Consider the following 16,975-nt stretch of genomic DNA (forward strand, 5'->3'; position numbering starts at 1 on the left):
GCTCATTCAATATACATGCTGCTTTTAAACATTCGATGACATGACTTGAGAAAGAAATAGTAGAAAATACTAACTAGGTAAATACTCACGGGGCTTTAATTTCAGGGTTGGGAAAAAGGAGTATTTGCAGTGGGTTTCGGTTAGCGATTAACCGATTGAAACTGTTTTACTGAGTCTTACTGTAAACTGGGAAATATTCTGTGTGGTTCTAAATTCGCGGTGATGATGTCAACGCGAAAACAGTGATCACAAAACTACAACGAACATTTTTCCATTTATTGTACAATTCTAATTGAAGGACGTTATACTTTTGACTGATAGAATACTACAGCATGGATGTGGTTGTACATGCAGCCACCGCTACAACAACGAAAATCAGGAGAAAAACACGATCCATTCTAGCTGCTACCTCATTCCACTCGCTCAAAACGTCCTGCTTCTGTTCTTCAAGTCCACGTTCTTCCTTAACTCTGTTCATCTTACAGATGATGTCATCAAGCTTCACCAGAAGACGATTGGTCAGAAAATCAGACGTACTTCTTGATTGTGAAAAGGAACGCTCACGACAGACGGTACTAATTGATTTCTCAATAGCAGACCGCATTGACAAAAGGACGATGTCCTTGTTGCTTTTCTTTCGATGATGCTGGCGCCCTGTTTGAAGTTCTTCTTTAGCAAAACTGTGACTGGCTCTACGACCACATCCGCAGAACAGCCACTCCATCACGAACACTTCCTGTGACATACCCATCATCCTCTTGAGCCAAGATGGCGGCGGTTTGGGATTCGGGTTGGAGAAGTGCAAACTGATGACGAAGATGCTGAGCATGGTTGTCATGGCAACGATGATGATGGTGGCCCCAAAGAATCGACCTGGAAAATGGATTTAACATTTGTGGTAAACCAACGACATGCTGTTGTTGTTCACCTTGTAGTGCCAAAGGTCGGCAAGACAGGACATACTAATAGAGGTTGATAAAGCAGGTGTCCGTTATATACTTATCACATGGCATACCGTGAGGTCATAGAGGCTTATTTCTTGACAAAGACTGGAGCTGTCCAGTCCCATTCCCCAAAATTGTTGATAAACAGTAAGACACATGTCTTACCTACTAGTGGGATGTATCTAGACGTCGTCGGTAGAGTGGTATTCACGAGTTGCATGTAGACCACGAGTGACAACAACATCGTTATGCTTAGTGATAGCTTCTCTCCAGTCTCTGGTGGTAACATGAAGCTAATCAAACTACAACCAAAAGAAAGTGCCATTAGCAGACATGCAGCAAGAGAATAAGAATATCTACGCAGCAATCCTACTTTACACACCTTGTGATTCTGATCCACAATCTGCCTCGTTTTGGCGAAACCTAAAGCGCGTTCTCGCGAGACTGTACTCTCACGAAAGCAAATTTCAAAATGGCACCTTTATTTGAAATTGTGTCTAATTCTGTTTATCTATCTTATATATTTAGGCCAATACCACACGAGCAAAACGTAATGAAATAGAAAGTTCAATTGCATAAAACTTTATATCATCTTGAGCACAGTTATTGTCTAGCTATGTATTTTGATCACAGGTAAAGAAATCAAACTTTTTTTTTTTCAAAATACAATTAGATTTTGTATAATTTTTTCTTACCTTATAAATACAATGAGAACACTTGGAAAGAAGATGAAAAAGACATAAAACAGCGACTGCCGTTGGATAACGACATGGAACGTCACGTCGGGGTAAGGCACTTCAGATGCCCTACAGTAGGAGAAAACAAGTAGACTTTACTACGTGAAAGTAGGATTTTTCCTTGTTTCTTATTTTACTTCTGAAGACTTTCCTTGCTTATGTTCATGTTCACTAATGTCTAAGCTGTGGGTAAAACGTTGAGGGCTTAATACAACCTTACTTTCTGTTACTCCCGATAGGAAAAAAACTAGACTGGCCGATGGGGCTAATCCCATTTTCTGTCGCATTTCTTGCACCTTTCTGTTACCTTTGACTTATCGTCCTTTTAAGTGTCCTCGATGTACCAAGCTGTTTACTGCCTAACAGATTACAATACCTCTGTTTCCACGTTATGTCACACTGTAAGTTAAAAAGATTTGATAGTACATCTAGAGTCTATCATCGGTGATTCGGAATATGTTTGACTTACGGATATGTCACCACATTTCTTTGTGCCGGCAGGTCGATAACTGTCCATATTCCATTGTGCTCGAACTCCAGGTCACCATGAGAAGACCTTTTTGTAAAATGGAAGAAAACTGACAATCAATACGGATTAATCAGGATTATCATCGTGATAACATAACAAGTAAGGCCACGCCAATTTAATTTCTTGGTTCACGGATTTTTTCATAAAAAATATGGAGCGAGAGGGCGAAATAGAAATAAAAATAAAAATTGTAAAATGGTTGGGGTAAAGGTAACGGCTAATCCAAAACATACAGAAAAGAGTTTTCAGCTTGAAAAAAGTACAAAAACACTATTATTGTACAGTAACAGCATCTGTACCCACACTTTAAGGAGCTTATAATATAAAGGCCAATTTGCTACACCAGAAAGTTGGTGAATGGTTTCATTAATGGTGAAAATTTGCTGAGTGGTGATTTTTATTTTCATTTTATTTTATTTTTTTCAAAAAATAGTAGCGAGCGAATCCGTGAACCAAGAAATTTAATTGGTGTGGCCCAATGAATAACTACGAAATTTATTTAGAGTGTTAACAAAATCATTTAAAAACTCAGTTGAAAATGGAGACTCTTTGAATCAGAGAGTTTACTCCAGTCATGAACGGTAATGGGGGCCCGGGTATACAATCTTAGTCACGGGACTAAATTATTCCCACTGAAGCCCCACCTAGCAGCCGGAAACAAAAAAAGCCATTGTTACCCCATGAAAGTAAAAGCCAGTCTATTTAAACGTTGAATTGTAACTGTTATTGGCTGTAAAATAAACCTTGATTGACATCAATCATGTACGTTACTCAGAGCTGCAGCTGTACAAGGAGATGTTCTATTTCATGATAAAGGATTAGTCTAAGATGAACATACGACGTACTTATTGACGACATCGATAGCTAAACCGTCGTACGACCATGACCCGAACTTGAGCGGACACGTCTGTGTGTCGTAAGGGAAGTCCTCGACGTTGATTTTGCAGGCGGCCTTGAACGTGAAGGGATAGAGATAGGTCACTGAGCCGTCTGAAGTGATGGTGACCTTCGTGTCAGGCAGTTCGGCATAACCTTCCGCAAAGATTCTAGAAACACATAAAAATAGTTCTAATCAGAAAGATGAAATGGACCTTCTGCATGTACAAGTTAAGACAGAATAATTGATGTTGTGGCATTGTGCAGGATTCATACAAAAACATTCAAGACTCCACTTGCAATATGACTCTTGGTACGCATATGCAGCGAAGCGTATTGTGGGTTAGCCTATCCCGCTCATGTAGCGGCTGACCCGACAGTTACCCCTCGGGAGGGGGTCATAAACTCCAATCAGGAAGAGACTGTGTAAACACGGGATACATTGTGAGTAATATCGAAGGCCTTTGAAACATAAACAAAAAACACATATGAGCATTATTATGCAAATGGAGTCAATGTTTGAGGCTACAACTGTTTACAAGTGTGGGGCTTTGACGTTTGACATATTAACCACAATACATTTTGTTGCTCATGCGCACTTAGAATAGTTAACCTTCATTTTTAAATAGAGCACAATGGCACTTACCTGCAATTGCACCAAATTTAGGATCTGTATTTCTTCTTGATTTTTCATTTGTCAGTAATGAGTGTTTTGTATGGTCTCAAAACTTAAAAGTTTTGAGACAATACAAAAACACTCATTACTGACAAAAAAGACGATTGTTTCGTGTGTCGTTTTTAGCATTTAACTGAAATATGTGTTCTGTTATGTTCACAGCACAGTCGTTGTGTAGTAAACATGTTGTATACTCACCCATTGTAGATAACTATGTCGGGTCGCCAGATGGCGCTGCTTTGAATACGGACAACGTCTAGCCCATAATAGTCATCCGGGTTCCATGACAGAAACTCATCCGTCCAATACTGCAGGATATAGATCACAATAAGTCATTGTTCTCATCAGAAAGATGAATGATAATGATAATGCTATGACAACGGGAGGAATGGGGGAATGAAGTCCGAGTGAAAAAAACATAACACGCCTAGTGACAGTATCCTGTCTAAATCATGCTTATAGCAGCCGTTCAACACTAGTCTAGCTCTAGTAGCTAGTAGGTAGAGATGGAAGAGAAAGATTCTATGGAGTAAAAGGTGAATGGCTGCAAGATCTCGGGAAGGAGGGCCAATCAGCTCTCGACAGTGAGATATTGTGTAACACACTAGTAGTGTCAGTCAAGCATTTCCACTAGAAACACTTAACAGTCAATGATTCTTCAACCTTCATATAGCCTCAATGCTTACCTGCCTCATCCAAATATTGACCATGATATCCTGCTGGCGATCATTCTAGACATGGAAAGACATGGAGATGATTATTCAAATAATGAAAAAAATGATTTACATGATGACTCTACATGTGGCAAAATGCCATTTATTCAGTTATTGACTGTGTGTAGCGAAATTGGGCATGACAGGACATTGAATTCTGAAGGAAACTAAAGCACACAGTATTATGTAATGTCCACAAAAGAAATAGGACACTCTAAGTCGCTACGATGCGCGCCATATATTTAATGATACTATCGATCGTAACCTTGTGTGTTGACCGGAAAATTAAGGGAAGCTTATTGATGACGTAAAATATATTCATTTTTTTTCAGAGGGAAACAACTAACCACGTTGATTAGTTGTGCCAAGGCGATGTCAATAGCCACAGTGACTGGGGAGGAGCTGTTCTTCACCGGGCGGGCGTCGGTGTTGTATCCGCTCAGGAGGCGATCGACCAGGTGGTTTTCGCTGAAGCTGCCACCATTAACTGTGTTGCATGAAATGTATTACTTTACGTACCTCTTATTTCTATATTTTAGCCGTTTGGCTGATTTTCATAAAAATCAAAGCCAGTAAAATACACAATGTTGCGCAATTTGCATCTAATAGTGTACACCCAAATGCCTGTCCTAAATGCATATCAAAAATCATTGAAATTAGATGTTAATTTGTTCAGTTATCTTCTTTGAAAGATAATAGCAAAAACGCCACTGCAGTTCCAGAGCAAGATGATAGGAGGCACAAACCTACAAAACTTTGTCCTTACATAAAACGTTATCTATCACCATTAACACCGTGGCATGTTCAAGCACAATGTTAATGTACAGTCCCCAACCCCAGACTTGCTAACGTTACATGTACAAGTACAGAAAACGTGTTGTGCAGTCACGCTTGCCTACTATAAACGCGGTTATAAAATGGTGCAGCCTAAAAAATAAAAATTATGAGCGACACAGAATATATACCTTTAACAATGGCGACCAGGATGACCAAAAACCTGCACAGACGCATTCTTCGGATCGTTGTGTCCTGGAACAAAGCACAGCAGTCAGTCAAGGAGCAAAAATTTCTTGACAAACAGGCGTGTCACAACTCTTGGCGCGGTCACAGACGTTGTATATAGGTCGTTGAACGATTTTGATGACATAGAGTATCTAAGCAGGCTGTGAGAGAACCAATCACGAACAAGGATCGGTGACGGCGATAAGGCCTATGTCGCAGGACACAAGTACGCTTGTCTCAAGAACGCCCTCAGTTTGGGATCGTACGATGATCGCAGGACGTATGTAACAGGGCGCGTAGCAAATGACCCACCTCTGATCAAACGCCAATACTAACACTTACTACGGTACACAAGCTGTAAAGAAATCTAGCTTCCACCCTTGGTTTCAACAGTGGCTCCGACCTGTGTCCAATCTTTACACAAGTCTGGCAACAAGGCATCAAATATTTTACCTTTCTCCTGGTACACACAATACTAGCATATACCAACAATGAACATTTGTTTGATTTGTATGGCAGAATTTATACTGTCCCTTAATCTGCATGTCATGAAGATAAATGTAAAATGAATATTTATGAGGATATGAGTCACAAGAGTTTAGAAGAGGAAGCTGTTTTCAATCACTCTGTGACTTAAGAGTGCCACCAACGCCCCATAAGTCATTAGCTATTGACATAATCTAGGGATCGTTCGGAAATAGAAGACCATACGCGGACGAGGTAGGGATGAAATTACGTCTCAAAATTCAATATGTATTTCTTCATATTGACACGTCAATTGATGGGACAATTTTCAGAATCAAATAGTCCTTAGTTCGAGAAGATGTGGCCTTGAAAGACTATTGAAATGAGACGGAATTTACTACCCTGAGGGTCCAAAAGCGCATATCAGACCCCAAACAAACACAGGTGCCCAAATACATCCAGAAGTGATGAACTTTTGTGATAACCTGTGTATCATATCTGTCGAGGAATGATTCGTAATATTATCTTCATCAATTCTACGACACAAAGGTACAAAATGTAGTGAAAACACGTCTTGCGCAGTCCATCTAACAAGCACGTTCTAGCCGAAAGAATTGGTAGCTTGAGTACACAAAACAACGCCAGCTAGTTTACTTACCGTCACTGGCGCAATACCAGCTCCTCTGTCCTTCTTATGGCTCAAAATAACTCTGGACCTTCACCACAATCATTTGTAAGCCACATTCAGACGAAATCGTTATAATGGATATTGAGAAACGTACTCACCTTGTTGTCAGGGTACCTTGGTTGAGGCAAACGGCTTCATTAAACAGGCGGGGCCCTTTTCTGTCAAACCGGGCGTACACATGGCGTCTTGAGATGTTTGGCAGGTCTCTGTTTCACATACTTAAGTCTTAGCTTCAATGTCTACGTGATAAAGCACAAGTCAAATTTTCTGTGCCTCTGATAAGTGACATCTATTCAGTGCATTAGTGATTTTGTCCGCAAAATCAGGATGAAAGCAATGTCCCCAAATGTGATATGGTTTAAGAATAATGTACAGAAATAGATTGACCAATCCTTTGTCATGGTTATCCAATTAACACATGAAATAAAACAATTTTCTTATTGAATTTGAATCTCAACGTCAGAAAATAACGCAAATATTTCGGATATGTTTTTGGTTCAGTTCTTGTAGATCGATCCTGTTCCGGAAGGTGGCGTGACAGCAAACCAACTTCCAAAATGAATAACTGGGGTAAAACAGCTCATCACAAATGTATCGTCGCAAATCATTGTAAATTAGCAAGACGATTTCATACATAGCAGCGGTTAGAGCGAACTGTAATACCGAATTCACCCTGTGGTACTTATTTGGCAACGCCTGGTCGGTAAAACCTCTTCATGAAAACCTGCAAGTAGACTGAAGTCTATTCAAGTTTTGCAGATGATTGCTCGACTGGATAAGTAGGTTGCCCTATAAAATGTTTAAGTGTTTTACCTACGTACAATGCGTACGTCGTTATTGTTGTGACTTCTGTTTGGCGGCGAGATAACTAGAGAAAGCCTTGAATTGCTTTATATTTTGTAAGTGCTTGGTATTATTGGATTATAGAACACCTAGCGATGTGTTATGGTACTGCAGTGTAAAGTTCGGCTTTTATATCTCGTTATGTTTTGTGTGCTTTACAAAACCGGTCTATAGATAAACAATAACGATTTATTTTTGTACGCACAATTATGCAAATTGTCATAATCATAAAGTTCATATAATTTTCAAAATATTCTTCTTGGACATATTGCTAAATGAACTCGTCCAAAAGAGCTAACAAAACCGTAGCTATGTACGAGAAATGAATGCGATAGGCTTTTTAAGAGCTATCCTTTAGATTTATTTGGATTGTCAAGCATCTATAAATGCATGTCATCTTTGCAACACTAACGTTTGAATAGTGTCGAAAAGACAAAGATTTTAAAGAATGAATATGTACATTAGATATGCAATAGTCTATCGATCACAAAAAAGCACCAACTATCCATGTATGCAACACTTTCAACTAGTAGGTTGATGTTACTTTTGTAAGAAGTTGAAAAGTTTATGTCGATAAAATATTATATGTACATGTACACTCAATTAGACAATAGAATTGAGGTGTTATTCTACATATATACATGGTGTTGACAAGCACGATGGCAAGGATGGCATTTTGAGGTCTTAACTTTGCGAAACTCTTATACAAATGCATATTTTGATATAACGTTAGCTGTAGTTTTGTAAGTTAAATTGGGCGCACTTCAGCCAACTCGCCCTGCTCACTAATTCAAACAAGTATTATTTAGATGAAATTATGTTAACAATTACAAGACAATTCAATAGCGTAATCCTAGATTATAACACTTTATGTAAAGATATTCTTACACAGAATAATTTTGGCTTTGTTTCCATCCATGTATGTACATCAACAGCTATGTCATTGTCATTCAACGACATTCATGTAGATTGTTGTCCATGAAGCTGTTTTAGTTGCCTTAATGCATCATGCATTGTTTGGCATCGAACATGAACGCCACCAAGCGATCCGGTTTGTAACAGCCGGCAACCTTGGTACAGCAAACATCTCCCGATTTTCAGGGAGAACCACGTCCCATAGTCGGAATGGATTCTCGGGATGTTCCCATTGTTTATTTTGGCAGCCAAGTCATACTGGCATTGACAATAACAGATACCAAGAAGAAGGTGATGAGCAGACATCTATCGAGCCTTGCTGCCACTTCCTTCCACTCGTTCACGATCGCTTCTTCCCGTTCCTTCTGCTCTCTCTCCTCTCTGGTTTGCTGGATTTCACTGATGATGGTGTCGATCTTCTGCAGCAGGGCCGCATCGCTGTTGGTTACCAGCGGCGGCACCGTTGTCTGCCTCTGCAGCTTCTCGTCGTTGTGAAAGGCGTTCCCGTTCGGGGATGATGTCGGCATCGGGGACACGGTGTTGGATTTCGGTCTGTTTTGTTTCCTGAGGTTGACATCTTGGTTGGAGCGCTCGCTGAGACGCCTGATCTTGAATCCCGAGCGTGACTGGACCATCCTGCAGCAGCCGCAGAACAGCCACTCCGCCCACTCGTCCCGCCGCTCCATCCGGAGGAGCCGCTTGAGCCAGGTGGCGGGAGGCTTGGGGTTGGGGTTGGTGAAGTGGAAGGACAGGATCCAGATACTCAACATGGACGACAGGGAGACTACAGCAATGATGGCTCCGAAGTATCGTCCTGCAGGGAGAATATCAAGTTATGACATTAAACGGTGTAATGTTAACTGTGAATATCCTTTAAATGGGTACAATATATCGTTACAAACTAATCTCATCTAATACAATACTTATACATCTTGGGCTTCAATTACAAGTTCTTTAATTGATGCAGTTGGCTCACTCACTGTCAATGCCCCAGTTGTAGACCTTTTTAGAATTTTCATATTTCATTTTACCATTATTTCTATGATTTATTTGTTATTATTGTATCATTTGTTATTTATTTGTTTATATTTGTTATTATTGTATATTTGTTATTGTTGTTGACACTATTACTATTTTTATTATTATTTTGTATGATTGATATTATTTATTACCATTATGATTATTTTTCTATTATTGTATAAGTTATCGGCACGGGAGGCAACTAGTAAAGGTGTTCACCGGCCTGTTTTGCCTCCCCACCATTTTGTATACATGTACATTTTGGTAAAGCTTAAATAAATAAATAAATAAGTTATCTACGCAAGATGTACGACAAATCTTAGAGTAATAGCATGTATATACAGTTTTCCCTCAACAGTAGCTCAAATGGGATGTGTTTGCCATGGTAGACTTCAATATCTAAACATCACAGACAAATTGTATTTCTTATGCAATTAGATACGTCATTTTAAGCTCCATCAATCTGTACGTTTATTCAAGAAACGAGAAGAAATGAACCTGTACATACTGGTATACATTAGCCATTGAAGATGTAATATCACATTCTTACATCGCTGTAATTATTAAAATGTTATTACCACGACCCGTATTTAGCTTGCAAGAGCATAAAACTACTATAAAGGTCTTCCATTCAAGTGAATAAGAAGGATACTCAACGTTATAGCATACACATTCGTTCCAACGATCATCCCTTACCTATGAAGGGGATGTATCTGGAGGTTGTGGGCAGGTTCTCGGCCACGATCTGCATGAAGACGACCAGAGCCAGCAGCATGGTGGTGCTGAGGGACAGCTTCTCCCCGGAGTCTGGCGGCATGGCGAAACTCAGCAGGCTGGGGGGGCATTGAGAGAAGAGATACTGATCTATTTGTAAAACATCGCAGTCTGCAGGCTTCTCTCCTTCGTAAACTCCGAAGAGAAGTAATTTTCCTGTCTATTCACAAACGGACGGAGGCATAGGATAGACGTGCGCACCGTCACGAACCGCTCTCGACAAGTGGTAACGACGAATGAGGGATATAGGGGGTAGGAGGGACCAATGAGGGAGGTCATGAGAGATTAGGGCGCACATCCGTCCGATTTGTGAGCCGACAGGAAACGTTACTGAATTGTGTAATATATTACAAGGGGCAGTGGTCACATATCCTTGATATAATCCTTTAAATTACGATTAAAACGGCTTATCTTACGTCATAAACACATCAAACAAAAAGTACAAATATCTAAAAATGTCTAATTGCGAAAGATCCAATATTCATTCATTCTCACATGTTGTGAAAATACTTAAGGAAGAGTCTATAGTTTATAGAGCTTTATAGCTTATTCTAGCCATTGACTCCGTCAGACATCACTGACAGTTCAGCATGAAATAGAAATATATGACGTAAACTATGGTTTGTGTAACATATACGCCCCAATATAACGTTACGCCCGGTTGCTATGATTTTGTCCGAGTGGCGATGCGTATTTGCTCCGCCGACCGCACCACGGTGGTGCCACCATTGGCCTGTATTCACGGCTACACACAAGTAAACAGTGTGAAGTGTTAAACCTTCACCGTCCACCAATACATTTGTGCTTCATGTGTCTGATAACAACTGCAAAAACGTGTTCAGTAAATGTTTCGATCGTGTAGCCACTAGTTGATCTTACTGTACAGCTAGAAAAAAAATCTATTGGATAATTGAAAAAAGGACCCGAATTTATCGTTTTCAGCAATCATGTAAACTTATGCTTGCGATGTCATACATCATCAGCATCGTCAACATCAACAAACACTGTTTGCATCTGAATGGTACATACATACATACCTGATGATCAGGATAATGATGCAAGGTGCCACCACATAGTACAGGTAGTACAGAGACTCCCTCTTCATGATGATGTAAAACGTGACGTCAGGGTAAGGTTCAGGGCAACAACTGTGAATTGATGAAAGATTGAATTAGTTATCATGTATGCTCTATATTATGTTATCATCCTTTTATAATGTTCATGGGTAATAAGACTAAAATTTCCTATAAATGAAATGTTACGTTTGTTCAAATGCCAGCTGAATCGTATATTTGTGAACAACGGGAAGTCAGGTATAAACCAGTACCTGTAATAGGCCTCGCTTCTTATTGCTCGGAGTTCTGTGATGGTCCATTCTTCGTTTCGGATGAAATTGGACAAGTCGCCACTTGGAGCCCTTTGGTATGACAAAATAACAATAACACTTATGGACCAGGAATCAAACACAAAAGCAACAAACTGTACAAAATACATATAAAAATCTTTGCCGTAACTATAAGAGGAAAAGTCTGAATGACATGTCACATTTGCGTGAATGACGCCTTGAATGACGTCTAGGTTAAAGTTCAAGATCCATTCGTTGATGAACACCCATTCTGAGTGTAGCCCTCTGCACGTCATTTGCTAGCGAGTGATCTTAAACATTGACCCATACTTCAATGCATCACCGGGCATCCATGCGTACACAGAAGTATGAGGTACTTATTACCTAGTGATTCTCACCTGTTTGTAACGTTCAATGAGAATCCATCGTAGGCCCATGACGAGAACTTGAGCGGACAGGACTGCTCGTCGTACGGGAAGAACTCGACGTTGATGAGGCAGGAGGCCTTGAACGTGAACGGGTACAGAAACGTCACGTACCCGTCAGAGTTCACAATGGCCTTGACCTCAGGCTGCTGGGCGAAACCTTCGTCAAACACGCTGGAGAGAGAGTCAGATGGGTTCAATACAAATGTTTTTAAGTAATAGGTTCAATTCTAAATTGTTGTCTGAAGCGTAATTATTGCAAGTACCAAGAAGGAAAGGAACGTAAAAACGAAAACACATTACTACTTCAGTATGTTCTACTTCAAACTTGTTAGGTTTGATCATTTTTAGAGTGCAAATGCAAGGCACAATATCCAATTTTTGATGAAAACTCGGGGGCTTTATTTCTGATGCGTGGACTTACTCCCCTTTTCCCATAAGACTAATAGTGGGATAGATCCCAACGTTAAAGGCTTATAGATTTTAAACAGTCATTGGTATGACTGTCTGAACTTTCTTAATATTCAAACAAATATAGAAAAAAACCTACTTGTTGTATAAGATGATGTCCGGTGTCCAGATGGTGGTACTGGTCAGTCGTATGGAGGTTATCCCCCCGTAGTCAGAAGCATTCCATTTCAGATGCTCATCGTACCAAAACTGGAAAAGGCAAAAGTAAAATCATTCTTAACATTGGATAACACAAGTCTACAATAGAATTCTTTTGCATTCTATAGAATACGGAATATGAAGTAACCTCGGTAATATCTACGCGGTGATGATGTTGTGCAAACCCGAGTGCGCATGCGCGAGTGATGCATTGTGGTTTAGGTCACAGTTCAAGTTAACTCACTTGTCTAGACGACTTGACAACGGGACAATGTATTTTAGGCTTTGTATTTTAAGGAATTATAGCAGAGTGACCACCCAGAAACGTCTAAGTAATGGGTTTGTGACGTCAGTAAACTTGGTACATTGCTTAAGACGTACACTCCCTTTTCATAAGGACAATGGTACATCTTAGTCCGAACTTACACTATAAACAGTATAGTTACAGCTCGACATTGTATCCAGTGAGTATTAGGTTACATACTGACGTAATGCAGGAAGTGGCTCTAGTGAGGTACAATTGTGATAATGACATTGCGAAATTGGATGAAGATTAACACAGGAAATGACGTAATTAGTACTTACGTGTCTTAGCCAGACGTTAATTGTGATGAGTTGTTCTCTGTCATTCTGTAACAATACAAAAACCAATCTGATCAATACCAACCCTTTTAAGCTATTTTTAGCGTTTTAGGTTTACACTTTTTTTTCTTTTGAACTGTCGCACTAGACATCGCACTATAGAAAACCTCGAAGGCTGTAATCATTACACTCCTGTCGTAGACTTGACTACAATACTATGTACACTGCAGTTTCCAAGAGAACTACAATACGATGTCTAGTACGGTAGTTAAGAAATGTAAAGCCTACCATAGTTTTGTATATTGATCTCCCTCAAAAATTTTAATCCTTTAAAAGACGTAAGATCATCCATGTAACGAATCTACCACCCTCGAGTGGGGTAAGGCTGTATAGCAGACGACCTACAGACCAATGATCCAAGGCTTTGACCCAAGGTTCAGTTTACACATTCACCCACAGTTACGGCTAAACAAACGTATTGTATTAGAAAGGAACTCCATTCATTGGGAGTCTTTTGTTCGTCGCCCAATTGACGAAGGCGCCTCTGAACAAATAAGAGAAAAACATGAGACAGTGTTGTTTTAATCGTCAGATAGCCACACACACAGAAGTATTACGGTAATGCACTGACCGCAACACTACCGTAGGTGGTGCTGGCTTTGCATGTGGTAGGTTGTGGGTTCGATTCCCAAAGAACATACCAAAGACTTCAGAGATGGTACATGATGTTAATGCTTAGATATATTGATTAATAAAAAGTCTTCATTGGACATTGCGTATTATAAACAGTTTTACTTACGAAAACTTAGTCTGTAAGTCTGCCGTTTTATCAACAGCTACAGCAATATCATATCTTTGATTTTTTTGCAATAATAACATTTACTAAAAGTTATCTGTATTTAAGTCTAAATATCGCTGCAGCTTTGCTTATTCTATGATATCGCTGTTACGCAGGCAATTCAAACATATTTTACTTTATTGATATGATAGAAAAGTAATACAGCGTTACATTGCGGCTATACCCAAATGAAACCCAACAGTTAAAACGTACTAGATATTTATGTGACATACTGTTTTTTGTGTGTGTTTACTCCTAAATTCGTTTCGTCAACGAATAATCGTAATCATGATATCTTTTTGTTAGTTTGCTATTGTTGGCATGAGCACGGTCATTGACGGAAACATTATGCAAAAAATATATATGGCAAAATTGATAACTTTAAATTTGTAGCTTGTCAGTACTTTGTACATTGTACTCACAATATCTTGTGTTGTTAGAATTCGTAGGTGTGTTTTGTACAGCCGTGTCTTTAAGCATTATGATATGTTGATTATTATGTATGTTGAAAACGGATGGAATTTTACACGCACAATATAAGTAAAACATTTTGTCTGTATACCTTATTGTCGGGAACGGTACTTAGCTAGCAGGGATGGTTTTCCCTGTTTTGCCGTTCCATCAACATCTTTAATGTAAAACAAAAATGAGAAGAAAGCTAAGACTGACCACGTCGATGACTTGAGCCAGCGCCATGTCCAGGTCGACTTGAACAGCTGTGGAGGCGTCCTCTACTGGACGGGCCTCTCTGTTATAACCGGTCATCAGACGTGTGATCAGATCAGCCTCCAAGGACAGTCCACAACAACCTAGAAATACAGACATATGTACAATAGGTTAGACCCCCATTTTCTATAGTCGGCGATCGCGTTGCAAAAAATCCTCTCTGAGACGTAAACTCAGCAATTGTATAACTTGATTTTGTACAATGCGATTTAGATATCATGTTAAATGCAAAATTATGACTGGAAAGGCAATGGACCGCGTAGAAAATTCTTTATTTTGCATGAAATCCGTTGAGCGTTCGCAAAGTTAAGGTCGAAGCGCGATGGCAGAGAGTTCGCCACCATACTGAAATGGGGTGTTAAAGACATCGCCCTTCCAATTACGTCAAGTCCTACTTTTATGCTTTCAAAAGCTCAACGTAAAAACTGAATGGATGTCGTCTCGTTTGAAGCTAGTATTGTATTAACAGCAAAGTTTCTGTATTGTTAGAGCAGTCACAACCATACCATGCCGGAAAAGGCCAAAACATTTACACTCAAAACAGTCTGAAACAGACCGTACAAAAGAGCAACAAAAGTGACATGCTTGGTGAGACAGTGACAAGTTTTGCAAATCATAACAAAATTCCATAACTTTTTTTCTTTTGCCACCGATGTTCATTGCTAGAATGTACTACAAACAAGTTATATATAATAAAGCGTTTTAATCCCAAATAGAGGATAAGAAATGGCGTCTTCTTGTCAACGCACCGGTATACCGGATTAAGATTAGATATGGAAAGACTTACCTTTCAAAATGGCGACCAAGATGGCGCCGCAAAGAAACCACCTTCCATGCATGTTTTCCAACTAGTTGTGCTGTGTATAAATCCAAAAACACAACACGTTATCACAAGTAAGACACTGTAGCCAGCAGTACATACATGGTGCGTTTACGTAGAGAGACAGCACATAGGCAGTTAAGTGTCTGTCAGACTGACATAATCAATACAAATGTACTTAACCTTTTCAGGATATGACATTAAGGACCTTGTTTGAATATTTTTTTTCAGAACACGTCACCAAATAGCGAATATAGGAAAGTTTCCAGTCTTGTAAAAGAAAGAAAGTTCTAGCATATAAACTAAGGGCGTCTCTAAACGGTGAAACTGGGCATGTCAAGGCGGAGCTTTTCAGCTGTGCAAACATCTTCATTTACCGTACAAAGGCACTAATTTAAAGAGGCGAGTCGGCTCATGTTTTTTATCCAATCTTAAGTCTTCGTAACGCGACTTAGTGCCTAGTTAGTGCTCTTGACAAACCAGGTGGGTATTGATACATTTTCAGGCGTATCTTACAGGTATTTCACAAAACCTCACACACGTTATAACTATCTTGTGGTATATGGTCAAACTTCTGTTGTTGTTTTTTCTATAATAGCATTCATAACGAAATCAAAAGTTATTTGGAATTTTGTCGTCTTGAAAGATGGCTATGAAACCAAACAGTTCGAAGTTTAAAGGATTAAAGTAAATTTGAAAATGACGTTGAATAAAGCGAAGTCGACAGATGTGGCATGTGAAAGGTGTTTACACTCTACTGTGTAGCGGTCACAAGCATGGAAACGAAAACACTGTGGAACAAAGCAGAAAGTAAAGAACTTTGTACAACAACTTTTCAACGTTCTTAAGTAATCCCATAGTTATAACACTTGCCGCTGTATCTGTGACTATATGACCAGTGGTAGTGTTCCTCAGTTTCCTTCGTTTATGCAACATTTAAGTTGGTATTTAAAACATCTACATAACATGTAGCTGATGTACAAGAACGAGTTATTTCACCTACCTCTGGATCACGTTTTTTTTCTCGCTTCCAAACGAAAAAGATATTCCAAACTGTTTGTCGATCGACCATAAAATGGCGTCGTGGGCTCGGTTTAGATATCGCGATGGCACTGCTAGAACTTCCTCCTCCTACATGTAGACGTACGCTACCGTCTAGTGAAATGCATCGGACTGCATAGGTTAACACGTTTTGTCCACAGTACACAAAAGCCTTTGAAACAAGTATCTCCCGTTAGGACCTTAAGTAAACATGATAAAAAAAGGGGTTGCCATGAGCGTGTAACGCCACACTACTGCTAAAGAGACAGGTGTGGTGTTAAGGCGTCATTTGACCTTAAGGAAAGACATACCACTTTGATCAGCAACCCCTTCAACAGTTAATTGTCCATATATCCTTCACGCGTCTGTCTAAACTCTTCATACTTTTAAGAGTTTAGAAGTCTGCC

At 39.6% G+C, this 16,975-nt stretch overlaps 2 protein-coding genes across 2 annotated transcripts; both read right to left on the minus strand.

Moving 5' to 3' along the window:
• Positions 1-262: 262 nt before the first annotated feature.
• LOC118411291 (neuronal acetylcholine receptor subunit alpha-3-like) lies at positions 263-5,582 on the minus strand. The gene is made up of 9 exons (XM_035813471.1): positions 5,441-5,582; positions 4,823-4,962; positions 4,449-4,493; positions 3,961-4,070; positions 3,056-3,256; positions 2,151-2,237; positions 1,640-1,750; positions 1,110-1,246; positions 263-873 (listed from the first exon to the last, which is right to left on the minus strand). Exons 1-9 carry the CDS (start codon positions 5,484-5,486, stop codon positions 326-328), a joined length of 1,425 nt encoding a protein of 474 aa, XP_035669364.1. The 5' UTR covers positions 5,487-5,582; the 3' UTR covers positions 263-325.
• A 2,228-nt stretch (positions 5,583-7,810) lies between these two features.
• Positions 7,811-16,879, minus strand: LOC118411290 (neuronal acetylcholine receptor subunit alpha-10-like). Its single transcript, XM_035813470.1, has 10 exons — positions 16,531-16,879; positions 15,495-15,564; positions 14,651-14,790; positions 13,147-13,191; positions 12,503-12,612; positions 11,926-12,126; positions 11,510-11,599; positions 11,220-11,330; positions 10,105-10,241; positions 7,811-9,202 (listed from the first exon to the last, which is right to left on the minus strand). Exons 2-10 carry the CDS (start codon positions 15,544-15,546, stop codon positions 8,625-8,627), a joined length of 1,464 nt encoding a protein of 487 aa, XP_035669363.1. The 5' UTR covers positions 15,547-15,564; positions 16,531-16,879; the 3' UTR covers positions 7,811-8,624.
• Positions 16,880-16,975: the final 96 nt, after the last annotated feature.

Source organism: Branchiostoma floridae, chromosome 3, assembly GCF_000003815.2.
Source record: "Branchiostoma floridae strain S238N-H82 chromosome 3, Bfl_VNyyK, whole genome shotgun sequence".
In the NCBI taxonomy this organism is placed as follows: Eukaryota; Metazoa; Chordata; class Leptocardii; order Amphioxiformes; family Branchiostomatidae; genus Branchiostoma; species Branchiostoma floridae.

Bases quoted from the DNA above. Each gene is read 5' to 3' on its own strand.
- LOC118411291 (XM_035813471.1), bottom strand. From the start codon at position 5,486: ATGCGTCTGTGCAGGTTTTTGGTCATCCTGGTCGCCATTGTTAAAG. The intron at 3,257-3,960 runs GTGAGTATACAA...ATGTGTTTCTAG, and splicing joins GACATAGTTATCTACAATGG to AATCTTTGCGGAAGGTTATG. The intron at 874-1,109 runs GTAAGACATGTG...TCCATTTTCCAG, and splicing joins TAGATACATCCCACTAGTAG to GTCGATTCTTTGGGGCCACC.
- LOC118411290 (XM_035813470.1), bottom strand. From the start codon at position 15,546: ATGCATGGAAGGTGGTTTCTTTGCGGCGCCATCTTGGTCGCCATTTTG. The intron at 12,127-12,502 runs GTAGGTTTTTTT...CTCTCTCTCCAG, and splicing joins GACATCATCTTATACAACAA to CGTGTTTGACGAAGGTTTCG. The intron at 10,242-11,219 runs GTATGTATGTAT...ATGCCCCCCCAG, and splicing joins ATCATTATCCTGATCATCAG to CCTGCTGAGTTTCGCCATGC.